General features: G+C 37.4%; 1 protein-coding gene across 6 annotated transcripts in view; it reads left to right on the top strand.

Annotated features, from left to right (window-relative positions):
- LOC120532980 (probable E3 ubiquitin-protein ligase HERC1) overlaps positions 1-17,209 on the top strand; it is a 188,217-nt gene that overhangs the window by 15,409 nt on the left and 155,599 nt on the right. For 5 of the 6 annotated variants that reach the window (XM_039759544.1, XM_039759542.1, XM_039759540.1 and 2 more), the window contains exon 2: positions 7,525-8,481. In XM_039759544.1, coding sequence (XP_039615478.1) covers positions 7,540-8,481 — 942 coding nt within the window. In that variant the 5' untranslated portion in view covers positions 7,525-7,539. Of the gene's footprint in view, positions 1-1,029; positions 1,153-7,524; positions 8,482-17,209 lie in introns of all 6 variants that reach the window. The other variant, XM_039759541.1, reaches the window with a different exon arrangement.

Genomic DNA, 17,209 nt, shown 5'->3' with positions numbered 1-17,209 from the left:
TTAAATACCTGAAATATAGTGTGGTTTTGTATCCCCCTTTTTTAATTTACATAGCAGGTATTTTAGCATTTCAGTATGATTAAGAATTAGGATTACAACTACATCATAATAACAGGTGAACATATCCTCGGAGTCTCCCGCTCCATGAATCATATCAGGGAGCTCATAAATTATTCTGAAAAATGACTTTTTCAGTAAAATACACATGAGCTGTGAGTACAGGGAAAGTACAGTGTTTTAGTCTAAAAAGATAAAAATGAAAGCCTAGTTGAACCACTGGGTTGTCCTTCTACACAGGTCTTTAAAAGTGTCTTATAGCTATATAGTTGCATCTGCCTTAAGTGAGATGTATCTTATGCTGATAGAAATTCTCCTGGTGTTAACAAACCATATGCCTTAATGCTTGCTCTGATGACTAACTCTGTGTTATAAAAATCCACCAGTTTCTTGGTGTTGCTTCTTTGTATCCTCCCTTTAACATATAAAACATTAAAAAGCCAAGGCTTTGCTTACTTAGCATTTTATATTTATTTTAATTGTATTTTGAAGACAGTAACATTTCATATGATCAAGTCCAACTTACATAACAAAGAAAATGACGTTACATACAATGAAGTCAAAGTTTCAAAAACAGAATTCAATCCCCACCTCTGAGAAAAATAGAAGAGTCAATAGCAAGAGCAAATCTACTTATCTGAACTTATAATGACTTAAAAATAAGAGCGTAATTTAAGATCTCAAGATGCCGGTCCACTTATGTTTCTAAGGATTAATAAAATAACACTGGAAGGTTTGTGCTTTTGAATGGCCTACTATAAGAGGTACCCCTTCAGTCTCAGCTTTTATATCTGGGTTGAAGACTTACTACTTCAGTTTAGCATACCCCGAATACAGGTGCTGCTTAGCTGTGAATACTGCATCTCTCTTGTTAGTCATTAGTACTAAAATATAAGTAATATGATATTTATAAACTGTTACTAACCCTCAATTATTCTGTTTCTTTTCTCTGTATTCTCATGTGGCACTTAGTGCATCTGCTCTGCTGCCAAGTTGTTTACCTACCTATGGAAAATCCATCTCAGATAAAGGAGCACTGGAATCATGAGGTAGAAGGGTCCTTTCATCAGAATGGCTCACCCAGCTTTGACTCATGTATGTGCTGTTTTTTTAAACTAAGACCAGTTCACATAGGAAAAGAAAAAACAGAACTGCAGTCTATATTGTGTAGATCCTACAGATAAGATAAGGTCTGTCACTGGTGGTACTTATGCTTCCCCTTCACTTTACAGTCTAAGGCAACGATGAATAATTTAGTCATTGCAGGAGAAATATAAATACCATAGCCGGACAGAAAAAAGAAAGTGGAACAGCTTTAACAACAGACAGACAGTGAATTCCACAGTTATTAGAAGAAATATGATCAGTTTGACAAGTGAGGAGAAAGCATTCATTCAGCCTTTTTGGTTACAGTGTGTTAAAGTAATAGATCTTCAGTCTTGATTTATATACTTGAAATATTAAGGCATGTCTTAAATTCTGTGGCTAGTTTGGACATGCATGTGAATAGCTAATGCGTTGGATTTACATGCAAGTACTATCCAGTATGGAATGATCAGAGATGTTATCAGGTATTTGTGCTAATTTCATGCGCCTCATAGACGTTTGTTCTGAGTATGTGTTTCAGTAATGTATCACTTGATCTCAGCCATCTTAATCCAATGATTTCTAAACCCAAAAAAGCGGTATGAGAAACAAGGTGTAGTTTAACTAAACTTCATTTAGGCAAAGCTCCTCAAGTTTCTAAACTAAGAATATAGCAAACATGTACAAGGTGGTCTGTCCATTGTCTAAATATTTTTTGTTTTATCTTACAAAAATTTGACATAATGTTAAGGCAGAAAATGATTGATTATGAAACGGGCTGCAACAAAAAGCACTGCCAAAATTATCTTTCTGTGTTTGTAGAACCAAACCTAAGATTGCTTAGAGAAATGAAAAAGTTCAATTATCTTTGAGATTATTTTAATATAACATTTAATATTTATGACTGAAAAGTGTCTTGCTTCCTTCATAGGAACTTTGCAGTTAAATTAAGAGTTTTTCACCTCATTGTTCAGAAAGAAAAGACCCAGGCATTTTTCACACAGAGACAAATTTTGGTCTGCTCAGAAAACTTTCTTACTTGTTGTTTTTTCTTATTTTAACAGTACATAACAGTTATTCCATTACTGGTAACTTGTCAGGATGTATGTCATGCCATTTTAGGAATGTAACAGATTTAAAGTAAATTATCGATAATAATGAGAAATTGCACATTTGAAAAATGAGAAATTAAACAATGAAGGGAAGGAAAAAAGAAAGATAAATGTCTATAATCTATTTAAAATTAATGTATTAAAAAAACAGAAAAAATTCAGTCTAGGCAAATTTTATGTGGTAGAATTAGCCCTGTGTCAGATGTGCTGCAGGTTGACTAGAGTATCTTTCAGAGGTTGTGAGACAATTTTCCTATTACTTGGCAAATTAGCCAACATCCTAATGTGCCTCCAGGCTAATCCCCAAAATCAGATCCAGCCTTTTTACCTTCTTAATTTTGTTGGCAAATGTAGCTTTCATGTTGCAGATCCAAAAATACCTTTGTTTTAAAGAACACACTTAGAACCCCCAAAAAGCAATTTTCAGAAATGTTCCACACAGGCTAAAGGGTCCTAGTCTGCTCATGAATTATAGTTTATACTGGCACTTTCGGTGTATGACTTAATTGTTCTGAGCCTTTTATAAAGACCTTTCTACTTCAGTGTTTGCTCTCCAGATAGAGCGTATAGTCCTGGAAAACTTACCCTTCTTTCACCAGCTCCTTGTTTTTGCTAACGTGCTGTAGATGGTTGAATATATGCCTCTTAATGAAGTCAACTACCAGGCTTGTTGCTGCCCACCACTTACATACTCCTTTGCAAAGTCATTTGAAAATTTCTGCAGGAGGCATGGCTGAGGCATGTATCTGAAACATGCCATAGTGTGAACTTGAAGTTATCTAGGACAGTACCTTAGGAGGATCCATTGTTGCTGTACAATTACTATGAAACACAACTTTGTCACCTCACATACTATGATCTTTCTATCTATTAGTTGGCCTCCACTTTATTTACCCAACATACAAAAGTGGTGTGGACCTCATTTACTGCACATATCTCCCATTAGTAAGAGCTGTGTTTTAAGGGCACTAGAGAAGTCAAAAAACGTGACCTTGGCATACTCTAGCTGTCTGCTCTGTCCAGATGAGAATAGCAGCTTCGTAGAGGATAGATGATTACATTGTTCTTCCCCATGTAAAGTACGCATCACAGAAATACTAAAGGTGTCTATTTCTGTTTTCATCTAGGACAGGGGTAGTCAGGTCTGGTCCTGGTGGTCTGCACTGGGTGTAGGTTTTCATTATAACCAGTTTTATAGTTGCTGCAGGACGCCAATCCTATTCGATAATGAAGCTTCATATTTAATTATATGGCTTGGTAGTGCTTTCACTCTTCCATGACAAATCTTTATCACATTGTAGATGTTTCATTTTCAGAGAACATTATCCATATTTTTTGTGGACTGGAACAGGTTTTTTATCTCTTGATCCTTCCCTTCTCTCTCATTTATTTGAAAACATTGTATTAACACAGATACTTCATGATGCATATACTCAGGTTTAAATGGAAGCAATGTTTGTTGGAGAGCTGGTAGTTCCTTTTGTCATTTTCACCTCATTATTAACAGCTGTCTAATTAATAAAAGAGGAAACAATTAAAACCTTAATATAGCTGTTTAAAACTAAAATAGGCATTTAAGGGTTCTGAATTGTTTTAAACAAGTTAACTAAAACTAAGCCCAAAAACATATTGCTTTAGTAGTAAATCAATGGTTTCTCATCACAAATTTGGTCAAAGCAAAAACCTGCAGGCACTGCACACTTTCAGGACTGGAGTTGAGTACCCCTGATATGTTAATGATACAATACTGTAGTGATTCTTTTCCTGGTAATTTCTGGTATCCAGTGGTACATGTTATTGGAAAAAAAGCAATTTTGAGAGTATCTGACAAGACTTAAAAGCCTACTGAACAATATTACATACATTTAATGTGAAAAGTTAGAAACGTTTTTATTTTAATATTGTTTTTCTACCCCTGTGGACTGGGATTAGAATCCCTCATGCATGTATTTAACAGTGACATAAGGAAATTAACACAAGGAAGGGCATCTGGCCTTAAAAAGTTCTAGTCTAATACCACCTTAATGATACTGAAATGAGAGTTATACAGTATGGACGAGGTACAACTTCTTAGTTACCCATAGGCATCCTGGCCTGTTATGTCAGACAGAAAGCTGCAGGAACCTGGATGAACCACCCACGGGGGAATCAAAATTTATGGTGATCCCAGACCCACAGAGCATCACATCCAGTTTAGTGACAAGAAAGATGAAGCAAGGTAGTGAGTAAGAGGTGTGAAGGAGAGAGTATAAGTATTTTTACTTGGTATATTGTGTATATGTTTGAAAATCAGGTGAACTGGTGGAAGTGCTGAAAAGAGGGAAAGCAGATGTGTGCTACATGCAAGAGATGAGGTGGAAAGGTGAAGGTCAGAAAGTAGTTAGCAGGAATGGTGGAAGGTAACAGTTTTTCTGGAAGGTAGGAAGTGATGGGCGTGATGGAGTTGATGTATTTGTGTCTGAAAAATGGACTGACAAAGTGGAGGAGGTGGAGAGGGTAATTAGCAGACTGTAATTGTTAGGTGATTGTTAGTCAGCATATTGTCTGTAGGTTGGCTGAAGCTATCAAGGTAAAACATGAGTTTTTGGACAGGGTGACTGGGGGTGACGTTTGCGGTGCATTGGGGATAACGATTCAAATGGGTGGTATCTTGTATGAGTCAGTGTTGATGGTTATGAGGGAGCTCATCTTTGGTACCAGGAATATTGAGGTTGAGAGGATTCTGGAGTTTTGTGATGCAGGAAATGGTTGTGTGTAACAGTATGTTTAATAAAGAAGACAGCTTGTTTTTGAAACTTTAGATATAACTGGAAAATAATACATGAAACTGGAGAATAATAGACAATTTGATGGTGAGAAAGGTTAATATTTACATTGTAAAAATTGTAAAGGTGGTCCCTGGCCAAATGTTGTGTATTACTTGGTTTTAGGAGATCTTTTCATTATAGGCATGAATAAAAGTAAGAGAAAGTATGTCCTCAGGCTGAAAGTCTGGAACTTGAAGGAGGAACGTGTGAGAAGTACATTTGTTGAAAAAATGGTAGGATGAACAACAGAGTTTTCAAAATCGTCATGCATGAATGGCAAGTGGGAAGCAATGAATAATGTCTGATTGAAAAAACAGAAGTCCACAGTTGCACAATGAAACACAAGGAAATATAATGTAGTGCTGAGGTCCAGATGCCAATTGAGGAAAAGAAGAGGTGCTATAAAATGTGCCAGAAAGCAAAAGGAGATGGTGGCAATGCAGTCTGAAAGGAAACAAAGGAAATGCTAGAAATTCTTTTGAGATAGTGTAAGAAGCTAACAAATGGGAGGTTGTAACTAGTGCTGCAAATAAGGGAGGAAAGATAAATGTGTTAGAAATTGCAAATCAGATGGCAAAATAAAAAGGATATAGTAGGTATGAAATGAAAAATGGTGAAGGGAACATCAAGTTGTTTAAAGAAAAGGCAAAATTCTGATGCATTACCTGTAAATTTAGATATTGGCAATGGAGATGTTTTGGACCTGTCATGTTGAATGCAAACAAAAGGGTCACTGCAGTGATCGCTGGAGTGTAAGGTGCACAAACAAAATTATGGAAACTATCCCTAATTTTGACTTCTAAAAGTGTCTCTCTGGCATAGAAGGGTAATATTTATGAAAGCTGTGTGAGGAGTAGCCTGCTTTAGGAGATCGAGACAAAGTCCGTGAAACTGGAACATGAAACAAAGTAGGAAAGAGCAGAGATGAGACTGATTAGGTGGGTGTATGGAATGTAATGAAGTGAGAAGAGGATGAATGCCACGTTAAGAGAAAGACATGCTGTGGGGGTGATGGGTGTTCTGATGTGAAGAACCAGACTTAAGTAGTTTGTGTATGAGGAGTATACTTGGAGGGGATATTGGATGATATGAAAGGAATGGGTGTTGCTCTAAAGGATGTCCAGTATAGTGGTGGTTGAAATATTTGGGTCTAAACTGCTAACCTGGGTAAACCTGGAAAATGGATGAAACTGTAATGATTTATATTTCTTTTAAAATCTGAAGTCTGTTTTGCTAATTGTATTGACCGTAGAGGGGATTGTGTGATTGTCAATCCATTATTAGTGCAGCAGTGACAGTTTTCCAGATATTGTAGTAGAATGTTGCATTAAGTAGGGGCTTAGTCTTTAGACAAAGCTTTCATTTTATTGATCAATCTAAATCTCTAATCTCACCTATAACCATGATGTCTTTGTAGCAACTGAAATGATTTGATAGGGAGCAAGTACCTTAAATGAGGCTCTCATGCAGGGTTGTTTTGCTTATTCTCAATCATAGGATGACAATTCTGACATTGCAGAACATTGGAATAGAAATTACTGCTTCATAATTAAGAGGCATGCAACTTGAGTTTGTTTGGCAGTTTGGTGCACAGTATATAGATATTCCATCTTGGCAGCTCTCACTGGGGATATAAATCTTTATTTCTGGTCTAGACATTTCCCAAGAGTAGATGGAACATGTTGATGAGTCTAAGGTTGTCTGGTTTGTATAGTCTGACATATTTTCACTGTGATTGCCTCTAGGATAAACTGATAGAAAGTTAGTGTGTTTATTTGACTGCAAAGCTGAATCAGCTAATACGAGAGCTCAGTATCCCACTCTGGAAATTCCATCCAGCTGTTCAGAAGTTTTACCGCATGAACATATGGTCCTACCTTTTAATTTCATCCACCTGCTAACATGTCTGTTTTATGCATAATCTCCTCTTAGAGAAGAATCTTAAAGCATGCCTAACAAGCCCAGCACACATTTCCTCACAAAGCAATTATCAAATTTTGTTTTTTTCCAGGCTAGCACAATATTGATTTATATTGAATTATGCTTAGAACATAAGAGTGTTTACTAAATTTGTATGCAATTTTCCCCCAAAATAGCCATAATAACTCTTTTTGCATGAACTCTTGCCTGAAAAGAAAATATTTTCTTGAAAACAGACAATAATATTCAAGGGTCGGCCAAATGTACTGCCTCTGTTCTTAAAACAATTAGTAATTTGAATCTAGGAACCTCTTTTTTTCTTGTAAAGAGCTTTGAACTGCAATGATTACACTGCACATGAAAGGTGCTTTAAATATAGATTGTGTTATATGTTTGTATGTTGGTATATAGGGTTTTTATTATCAATATGGACAAAAAACAGTGGAATTCTTACTTAATCATTACAAAGCAGTTTCATGTTTTATTTAAATTCTTAATTCTGTTTGAATAAACTATTTTTTTTTTGTATTTAATATTTGTAGGACTAGGATCAGAAAATGGTTTCTTGTCAGACACATGTGATGCTTAAGTGGCAGGAGCACTTGAACAGCTCCTGGGCTGCAGAAAATAGTGAGCAAACAGCAACACGAGAAGCGGCTGATGCTCTTTATAAAAAACTTTTAAACAACAAAGAAGTTGTGGGGCTTGCACAGCCAGTCCAAGACCTGATTGGACCCCGACTTCCAGACTTTGAATTTGATGTTAGTGTAGTCACAGAAAGGAAAGAATATCTTGCTGCTCTTCTTCAAAGTCAGTTTTGCCTAGCTCAGCGCTGCCTAGCAAGTACACCTTTTTCAGTAGCATTGCACCACAGGTTGGTGGTCCTGCAGCGTATATTTTATGCACTTTATAGCAAATATCATGACCAGTTTCATACTGGATCCCGGGATGCAACAGCAGATGTTCGTGAGGACAGAGCCGTGGAGCAGGCATCCAGCACTTGGGGACATGGTCATCGGATTAAATCAGGAACGGATGCCTTGATAGAGATGGGTGTGAGAACAGGCCTCACACTGTTTTTCTCCTTGTTGCAGCAGAACTGGTTACAATCTAAACAAGACCCCAGCTTGGCTCTTTGTAATGATGTGCTAGCTACAGCTTGCTCGGTGCTCTCTTCACTACCTCCACTTTCCTTGGCTAATGAAAACAAGATTTCGTCTGTGGGACTGGACTGCCTTTCACAAGTTACAGTGTTTCTGAAGAAAACCTCAGTTCCAAGCTCAGGTGTAGATAGTGTAGGAAGAAAACTTACCCTAGAGCTCTTACTTGGGTTAGCAGTTCAAAGGGGCTCATTGCGATTCCTTTTGGAGTGGATAGAAGTGGCATTAACAGCATCTGTACCCACAGCTGGAACATCAGATGTTACGTCTGAAGAACATACACCCGTAATAGGACATGACTGCATTGTCCGAACTTTGACTCAGATGAGACAGTATTCGGTAAGTGTGAAGCTTTATGTTTTAATCACACAGGTTCCTAAAGCATATTAAAGGCTTTAAAATATACGTGCCACAATTTTTAAATGTGTTTCTAACCCTGCAAACCTAAATTAAAATGGCCAGATTTGAGAATGTTATTTTTTAATTGTATATTATAACATGGTGCTTTGTGTTTTGACACTGTTTCTGAATCTGCTGGTGTGAGTGGCAATGGTCCTGTACCATTTATCAGAAGGCAGGAGTGTAGGAGTTAGAAAAATGACTGCATGGGTGGCTGAGGTCTTTAATTATACAGTACTGTTTGCCTTTCTAAAGCAGCGAGTGTTGCATATATCCTAATTAGAAGGCAGCTGAATGCTGCTAATATTCTGTGCTGCCTTCCTGGACCACTGCAAGGCCTTACAATCTTGACATCAGCAGATGCCATAGGCATGATGTAACCAGTGAAGGTGAACTCTACTGGTCACTTGCAGAAGTTGATGAGAATAAATAGAGAGGGTTGAGCTGTCCTCAGATAGCTGAGGAAGCAGAGTTGCTGGTGAGTCTTTTTTTTATGAGAGCCAACCATATGCTGTGTCCAGTACAGTAGCCACTGCAAGAAATTTAAATTGAAGAAACTTAAATATGCCTTTGCATCACTGAGCATTAAAAAGGAAACAGCCTTGGACAGAATGCCAGTCCATTGCACACACCCAGTAACTAGGACTTATATTTCTTGTTTCACAGTAAGGGTGAATTCCCTCCAAATTAACAACGGTTGGAGGTATTTTTCTTAGTTGAGAGGTTTCAATGTAGAGTATATAAAGAATGATATGATCATCATGTACTGCCTGATTTCTTTTTTACCTGTGCACACAGTAAATTTTTATACTGACATTTTCTCACCATCGACTGAAAAATAAATACTGCTTAAAATCAATACTAAAAATAAAACATAATTATATCATTATTCCATGAACTACTGAATATGAAGATAATTCAGGATGTTTTATTTACACGAATCATTTTGTAACAATACAGCTTTCATGCAAAATTCATAAAAAAATTATTTTGTCAGGTGCGTGACATTTGGTGTGGTGAGATTTAAGTTTGCATTAGTATAAGAATGAAACAATAGATCGTTAACATCACTATATTTAATGAGCAAATCAAATTAACTTATTTCAAACATTACACAGCAAATGCTTTATGTCCTTTTTTTAGATTTTTCCAAATTTTAAGACTACCTTTGTAATATCAAACTTGTCAATTTAAATTATTAGAATTATTAATTTAATTTGACTTGCTATAAATACAGAAAGGGTCATAACTGGAGAGTGCATCTGATTCATTCTCAAATATGTGTTGTATGTGCTTTAGTCACATTTTTGTTGTTATACTAATAAATCTTACTTTCATTTTAAAAAATCCAACAAACGACACAATCTGAATGTTTGCTGATTCACTTTCAGTAATTAAGTTTCCGTAGCCCAGCTGGTTGAGTGCCTCTCATGTTACGTCTGTACCACTATCTTTTAAACATTCAGACATTTCATCTTTCTTCTGCACTACCCTGCCATTTTTTTTCCCTGAAAACGATAACCTTTGAAAATGTTCTCCAGAGCTGTATAGTTCTGAAAATATCAGTGTTGCAGTTCTTTTTTTCATATTTGCCATTTTGTATGTTCAGGTTTCTAGATTATATATAACACTTTTGTGTACTAATTAGTAAAAATCTTACTAGAGAGTCAGGACATTCTTGTTATCTTTAACGTTGATTTTTGATTAGTGATTTGACTCAGATGATGTTCCTGGCTTGTTCATTTATTTGACTTTATGAACTCTCATTTCCTGGGGCCTCATGCATAACACCGTGCATAGAATTCACACTAAAACATGGCGTAAGGACAAAAGTGGAAATGTGCATATACACGAAAAATCCAGATGCATAAATCTGTGCGTTTGCCAACTTCCACTTTCTTCCACTCCATAAACGCATAACGCACGTGCATGCACCTGCTGCCACTTCCCAAACTCCTCTCAGAATTATGCCTCTTTGAATATGCAAGTCAATATAAATAGCCCTTAAGCGCAGCGTTCTGTGAAAAGGCAATGGCAAAAGCACGGGGGAAATAGAAGAATTTCAGTGAATACCAAGTGGAGGCAACGAAAAACGTACTATTTGTTGGTTTAAATAGTATATACAACAAAAGGAAATTGATTCAGTGACATAGAGTGTCGGAAAAACTCAAGTTCACAAAGTCGCACAGTGCCCAAAACAAATAAGAAGTTGTCAGATATCAAAGTTGCCATGAAAAGGCAAGTTGTAGCCCACCGTCTAAATGTCATATGAAAGCTTATTAGGGTACAGAGAAAAAAAAATAGGGACACAGTGGGAAAACAGCTTGAAATGTCAACTTTAATCTCGAAATTTCCACTTTAATAACATATACTGCTCAAAAGAATTAAAGGAACACTTTTTAATCAGAGTATAGCATAAAGTCAATGAAACTTATGGGATATTAATCTGGTCAGTTAAGTAGCAGAGGGGGTTGTTAATCAGTTTCAGCTGCTGTGGTGTTAATGAAATTAACAACAGATGCACTAGAGGGGCAACAAAGAGATGACCCCCAAAACAGGAATGGTTTAACAGGTGGAGGCCACTGACATTTTTCCCTCCTCATCTTTTCTGACTGTTTCTTCACTAGTTTTGCATTTGGCTACAGTCAGTGTCACTACTAGTAGCACGAGGTGATACCTGGACCCTACAGAGGTTGCACAGGTAGCCCAACTTCTCCAGGATGACACATCAATACGTGTCATTGCCAGAAGGTTTGCTGTGTCTCCCTGCACAGTCTCAAGGGCATAGAGGAGATTCTAGGAGACAAACAGTTACTCTAGGAGAGCTGGAGAGGGCCATAGAAGGTCCATAACCCATCAGCAGGACCAGTATCTGCTCCTTTGGGCAAGGAGGAACAGGATGAGCACTGCCAGAGCCCTACAAAATGACCTCCAGCAGGCCACTGGTGTGAATGTCTCTGACCAAACAATCAGAAACAGACTTCATGAGGGTTGCCTGAGGACCCAAATGTCTACTGCGCCCTGTGCTCACTGCACAGCACCGGGGAGCTCAATTGGCATTTGCCATAGAATAACAGAATTGGCAGGTCCACCACTGGCGTCCTGTGCTTTTCACAGATGAGAGCAGGTTCACCCTGAGTATATGTGAAAGACGTGAAAGGGTCAGGAGAAGCCGTGGAGAATATTATGCTGCCTGTAACATCGTTTAGCATGACTGGTTTGGTGGTGGGTCAGTGATAATCTTGGAGGCATATCCATGGAGCGACTCACAGACCTCTACAGGCTAGACAATGGCATCTTGACTGCCATTAGGTATCAGGATGAAATCCTTGGACCCATTGTCAGACCCTACGCTGGTGCAGTAGGTCCTGGTTTCCTCCTAATGCACGACAATGCCCGGCCTCATGTGGCAAGAGTATGCATACCTGGAGGATGAAGGTATTGAAACAATTGAATTGCCTTCACGATCCCCTGACTTAAACCCAATAGAACATCTGTGGGACATTATGTTGCGGTCCATTAGGCGCCGCCAGGTTGCTCCTCAGACTGTACAACAGCTCAGGGATGCCCTCATACAGATCTGGGAGGAAATGCCACAAGACACCATCCGTCGTCTCATTAGGAGCATGCCCTGACGTTGTCAAGCATGCATACAAACTCGTGGGGCCACACAAGATACTGAAAAGCATTTTGAGTAGCAGAAATTAAGTTTTTGAAAAAATGGACTAGCCTGCCACATCTTCATTTCACTCTGATTTTAGGGTGTCTACACAATTGAGCCCACTGTAGGCAGAAAACTTTTATTTCCATTAAAAGACTTGGCATCCTTTTGTTCCTAAGACATTGCCCTGTCGTTATTTGTATAGATATCCAACTTCATATTGAGATCTGATGTATCTAATGTGTTTCTTTAAAGTGTTCCTTTAATTTTTGTGAGCAGTGTAGTTTATTTTGTCATTAAAGTAGAACATCATAAACTTCATCTTAAAATCATTTAATTTACTAGTTCCTCAAATCCCATCGTAACTAAGGTAGCACGTTAAATGCTTTTTTGTATGTGTTCTTCTATGTGTGTGAATCACTAAGTGCTTCTTAAACGGGCTTTCTCTTCCTCTGACAGGACACAGAATCCATTGCATTCATGATATTTCAGCTGTCTGAATAATTTGAATACTCAGATGTATACTTGATATCATTTTCATGATGATAGGAATTAAAGTATGTATTAAATATGGGAACACGGTGGTGCAGTGATTGTTCATGCCTCACACAAGATGCTTGCTGTGCCGTGCACGACCTTCGATGAAATAATTTATTGCAGCAGTACTGTCTGTTTCAAACGTACTAACCAATTCCTGTTCTTCCTTTTCTTACTCCAAATACCCAATCGCCACACAATCAGCTCTGTAATAGACGTTAAGCCATCTGTAAGTTGGTTGTAAATGAAGTGAAAAATTTATCTGTATAGTATAATAAACATATTTTACTGCATTTCATCTTAAAAATGATATCATCATCATATGTAAATACGCGCTTTATAAAGTGGCTCAGGTTGTGCAATATTGTAACTGTATCGCAAGTTTACAGTGAGGTAATTGTACTTATAAGTACAAACAGTTCTACAAGGAGCACTTGATGGATTAATTGAGTGCGTTTATAGTTCTTGGGATGAAATTGTTTCTGAACTGCGAGGTCTGTACAGGAAAAGCTGTGAAACGTTTGCCATCTGAGAGCAGTTCAAACAGGCAGCATGGCTGAGGCAGCGTGTGCTAGATGCTGTATACCGATAATTCTCTTTCCTATCAGCTGCTGTAGAGTTGTGATTCCACACTCAGATACAGTGATATAAATACTTCGAGTGGTGCAGTAAGAATATTATGGAAAAAGATGATCCACTGTGGCAACCCCTAACAGGAGCAGCTGAAAGAAGAAGAAGAAGAAAGTGCAGTGAGAGTAACAACGCTAAAGCGTTGTAGAGAACACAACTGAAACGTTAAGTATGTGATTGATACAGAAGAGCTGGACATAAATACTTATTTACCCAGTAAAACTGTTGTTTAAAGGAATAGATGGTGGCAGAACAAGTGCTTTTTCCAATGTAGCCAAACATGTATGGCATTTCTTTGGCATAAAGGTCTACAGTAGTGCTCACATTTGTGATGTGTATGTTGAACTGAAAATGTAATGCATTTTATTAATTCATGCATTTCACCAGATAGAAGATCACAAAAATAAGCACTGCTATACACAACTTTATAACCACCCTGAATACACACAGTCTCATCTGATCTTGGAAGGCAAGCAGGATCAGGCAAAGTTAGTACTTGAATACAAGACAACCTGGGTATTTTTTTTTTTGTTCTTTATTTCGCCTTATACAATTTCTTGTTATAGGAATTTGCTAGTTTTCACATACCCCTTGTTGTTGTCAGAGAGCAGGGTCAGCCATTGTACAGCGCCCCTGGAGCAATTCAAGGTTAAGGGCCTTGCTGAAGGGCCCAGCAGAGTAGGATCTCTTTTTGCAGTGATAGGGATTCGAACCGGCAACCTTCGGGATACCAGTGCAGATCCTTAGCCTCAGAGCTACCACTCCGCCATACTAAATGCTGTAAGTTTTTTCAATGAAGGAGTATTTCCCTAATGTCTTACTTCAGTTGATTTCATAAGCAAGCCATAAGAGAGGAATTCTAAAATAAAATTCAATAGCATTAGGGGCGAGTGGTGGATTTATAGGTCACAGGATGCGCAGATCTTGCCAGGGCTCTATTCTTTTACTAAAAAACAAAATTGATTTTGGCAGACTCAGTAAGGACATTACATCTTGTACAGCTTACATTTAATATAGTACCATATTTCACTGTAATTCAGTAGTTAAATGGCTGGCAGTTGAGCTACCAATCATTCATCTGTCAATAAGTGGTCAGAATAATAGACCAGTGTGCTTTTTATGTCAATAAATTAACTCTGTAAACAATTAATGAAATCTAGTGTTAATGAGGTAGAATTTTATTTCAGTTAAAGTTGAGCATTTGGCCAAGCTACTTAAACTGGTTATTAGCCATTAAATGTAACTAAATGTAGTTACTAAATATCACAATTTATAACATTGTCATTTTATTTGAAGATTGATTCATTATAATTATTGTTTGCTGTGAATTTGGTGAAAGCATGGAAATGTTTGTGAGCTTTGCTGAACTTGGCCAAAATCTGCAAAATGCATTGAAGTTAATAGGGAAGGAGGAACTGAACTAGTTTTAAGTGAATCATAATGGTAAAATTATAAAAGTGACTTTCTGGACTAGGGAAGTGTCTTTCAACTAGGCTGGGCCGACTTATTGTAGCCAAAAATATGATCTGAGCTGTGAGACAGCAGTACTAACCACTGCACCACCATTCCTTTAACAACAAAAGATGCAGACGGAATGAATGCACAAACAAAATACAACAAATGGCAACAAGATAGGGATAAGTAAAAAAAAATCATTGTGCTCACAATGTTTCAATCTTGGGGCACACACCACCCGTGCCACCAAGTGTTCCATTGTTTGAAGTCGAGCACAGTTTCCCGTGTACCTGTGGAGATGCTTTGCACATTTTTCTTCCATCAAGAAAGAACCATCTTTTAAACAGAAATAGATTGTTTTATTATTATTATTTAATGGGTTCTCAAGGGGGAGGGGAGGGATCCTTAAAGGTTTGCTTTGTGATCGTAGCGGGGCACATGCATAGCAATACTTTCAAATTAGCCATGCGGTGCTGTGCTTCCAATATATAGGGATCAGTCTCAACTGCAGTATCTGCTGCAAAATTTGAGCTCACATTTTTGGAGAAAAATGATCGTGTCAAGTTACTCTCATTCTCTGCCAATCAGACATGTTTCTGAGATTATTTTCAGCACCAGTTCCAGTGTATTGAACACAAAGTAGGAATTGTAAAGATGCACAGGATTATTTTATTCATAGACCAATTTGTGCATTAATGTAAGTAATTTTTGTAGTATGTTGGTGAGATGTGCTGAAGTACAAAAAAGGACTTAACAACAACAAAACAAAGCAAAATAGCAGTGGACCACAGCTGGCATCACTTACTTCTTATTTATGTAAAATTTGTTAAATTGAAGAACTCATAAAAAACAATGCCGCTTAAACAATACTAGTGTTGATCTGCAAAATTCGGCAAAGTGCTTTTGTAGCAAATATGCTGTGTTCTCCAGTGACCTTGTTCACCAAATATTTTCCTGGAGATTCACCGAGTGGATTGCTTAGATTAACTATTATTTTTTTGGTGATTTTTCAGCTGTGAACATTGGAAATGTAATGTTAGCAGCAAATACAGAAACAAAAGGGTCATACCATGTCAAATCAACCAATTTTCCAGAAATCCCATACACTTTGGTCTCAACAAATTCTAAAAAAAAATACCAAGTGTACCCAAGTTATCCAGGAGACACCCTGTAAAATTATTTTGATGTAAGATTAATACTTTCCAAGATAGAGCCAATTTTGTGAGGGGAGAATGGTGTCAAATTTGACATGGCTTTATTTTTTCATAATTTGTACAAGACTGTACCTCAAAAACTAAACCACCTAGCAGGCTCAAATTTTGCATATTGGTACCTTTATAAGGATAGTATGCAACAAAATCAAAATGTTTGGTCCAGATGAGACCACTTAGCAAGAGCAGACCTTCAAAAATGAAAAAAGAATATTTTGTATCTTTGGCGGTGCCATGTCTTTTCTTGACTTTCAGAAAGCATACTTCTAACTAATGTAGCCTGCTGAATTTTTATTCCATAAAGATACCTACACAGGGCTTTTCAAAAGGTTATAAACAAACAAGAAATTGTGTCAGGGTTTCACCAGCAGACCTCTCAAATGTGAAGAAAATAACTTTTGGTCTAATTTTCAGACCAGCTCAATGCACTGTAAGAATGTCCAGACATTTTTAAAATTCTTTTTCCCTTTTCCTACATAGTCCCTTCTTTCTCAAAAAACAAGTCTTACTTTTCTTATGTAAATCTTTAATTTTTTATTTTCCATTCTAAACATAGTGTAAGAATGTTTAATGAGGTCACACCCTCAATATGAAGTGGTTGCCTGTTTACGACAGACTTTTCTTTCCGCCATATTGGTTTATTTACAGCATGTTTGTCTGTTTATTGTTTCAGTTGTTTTTTTATGTTAAATAAATATAACATACTGGAATCAACAGCCTCATATCGCCAGTCATCTGACCGTGACTCCTGCACTCGGCTTTCATTTAGCTAAACCCTGCTAAGTAGCGTATTTCCAGAGGTCCCTGGCACCCCTCTTTAACACATAAGTTAAATTCACCATTTGTCAGTAATAATAATCATCATGTTGTTCATCACTAACTTGGGCATAGAATTAATGGAAATATTAATCACCAAAAACACATTAAGCACAACACATGAACAGCAGCTGCCAGATTTATCATTAAATACAATACTAGTTATAATGAAATGTTAACCTCATGGCCAGCAGGAGTGTGACCCATTTCATTTCTGTTTCAGTTGTAGTGCAGAGTGTAGGGCATCTTTGTCTTCGAGATCAAGATAGTACTGTAGGCTCCCACTGACCGTTGTAGGTGCACTAAGCAGTGCAATGACAAACAGTAATGGCACCCAACATATATCATCTATAGGTGG

This window comes from Polypterus senegalus, chromosome 7 (assembly GCF_016835505.1).
Source record: "Polypterus senegalus isolate Bchr_013 chromosome 7, ASM1683550v1, whole genome shotgun sequence".
Classification (NCBI taxonomy): domain Eukaryota; kingdom Metazoa; phylum Chordata; class Cladistia; order Polypteriformes; family Polypteridae; genus Polypterus; species Polypterus senegalus.
The sequence above is the reverse complement of the archived record's forward strand: the minus strand, read 5'-3'. Positions and strand labels throughout refer to the sequence as shown.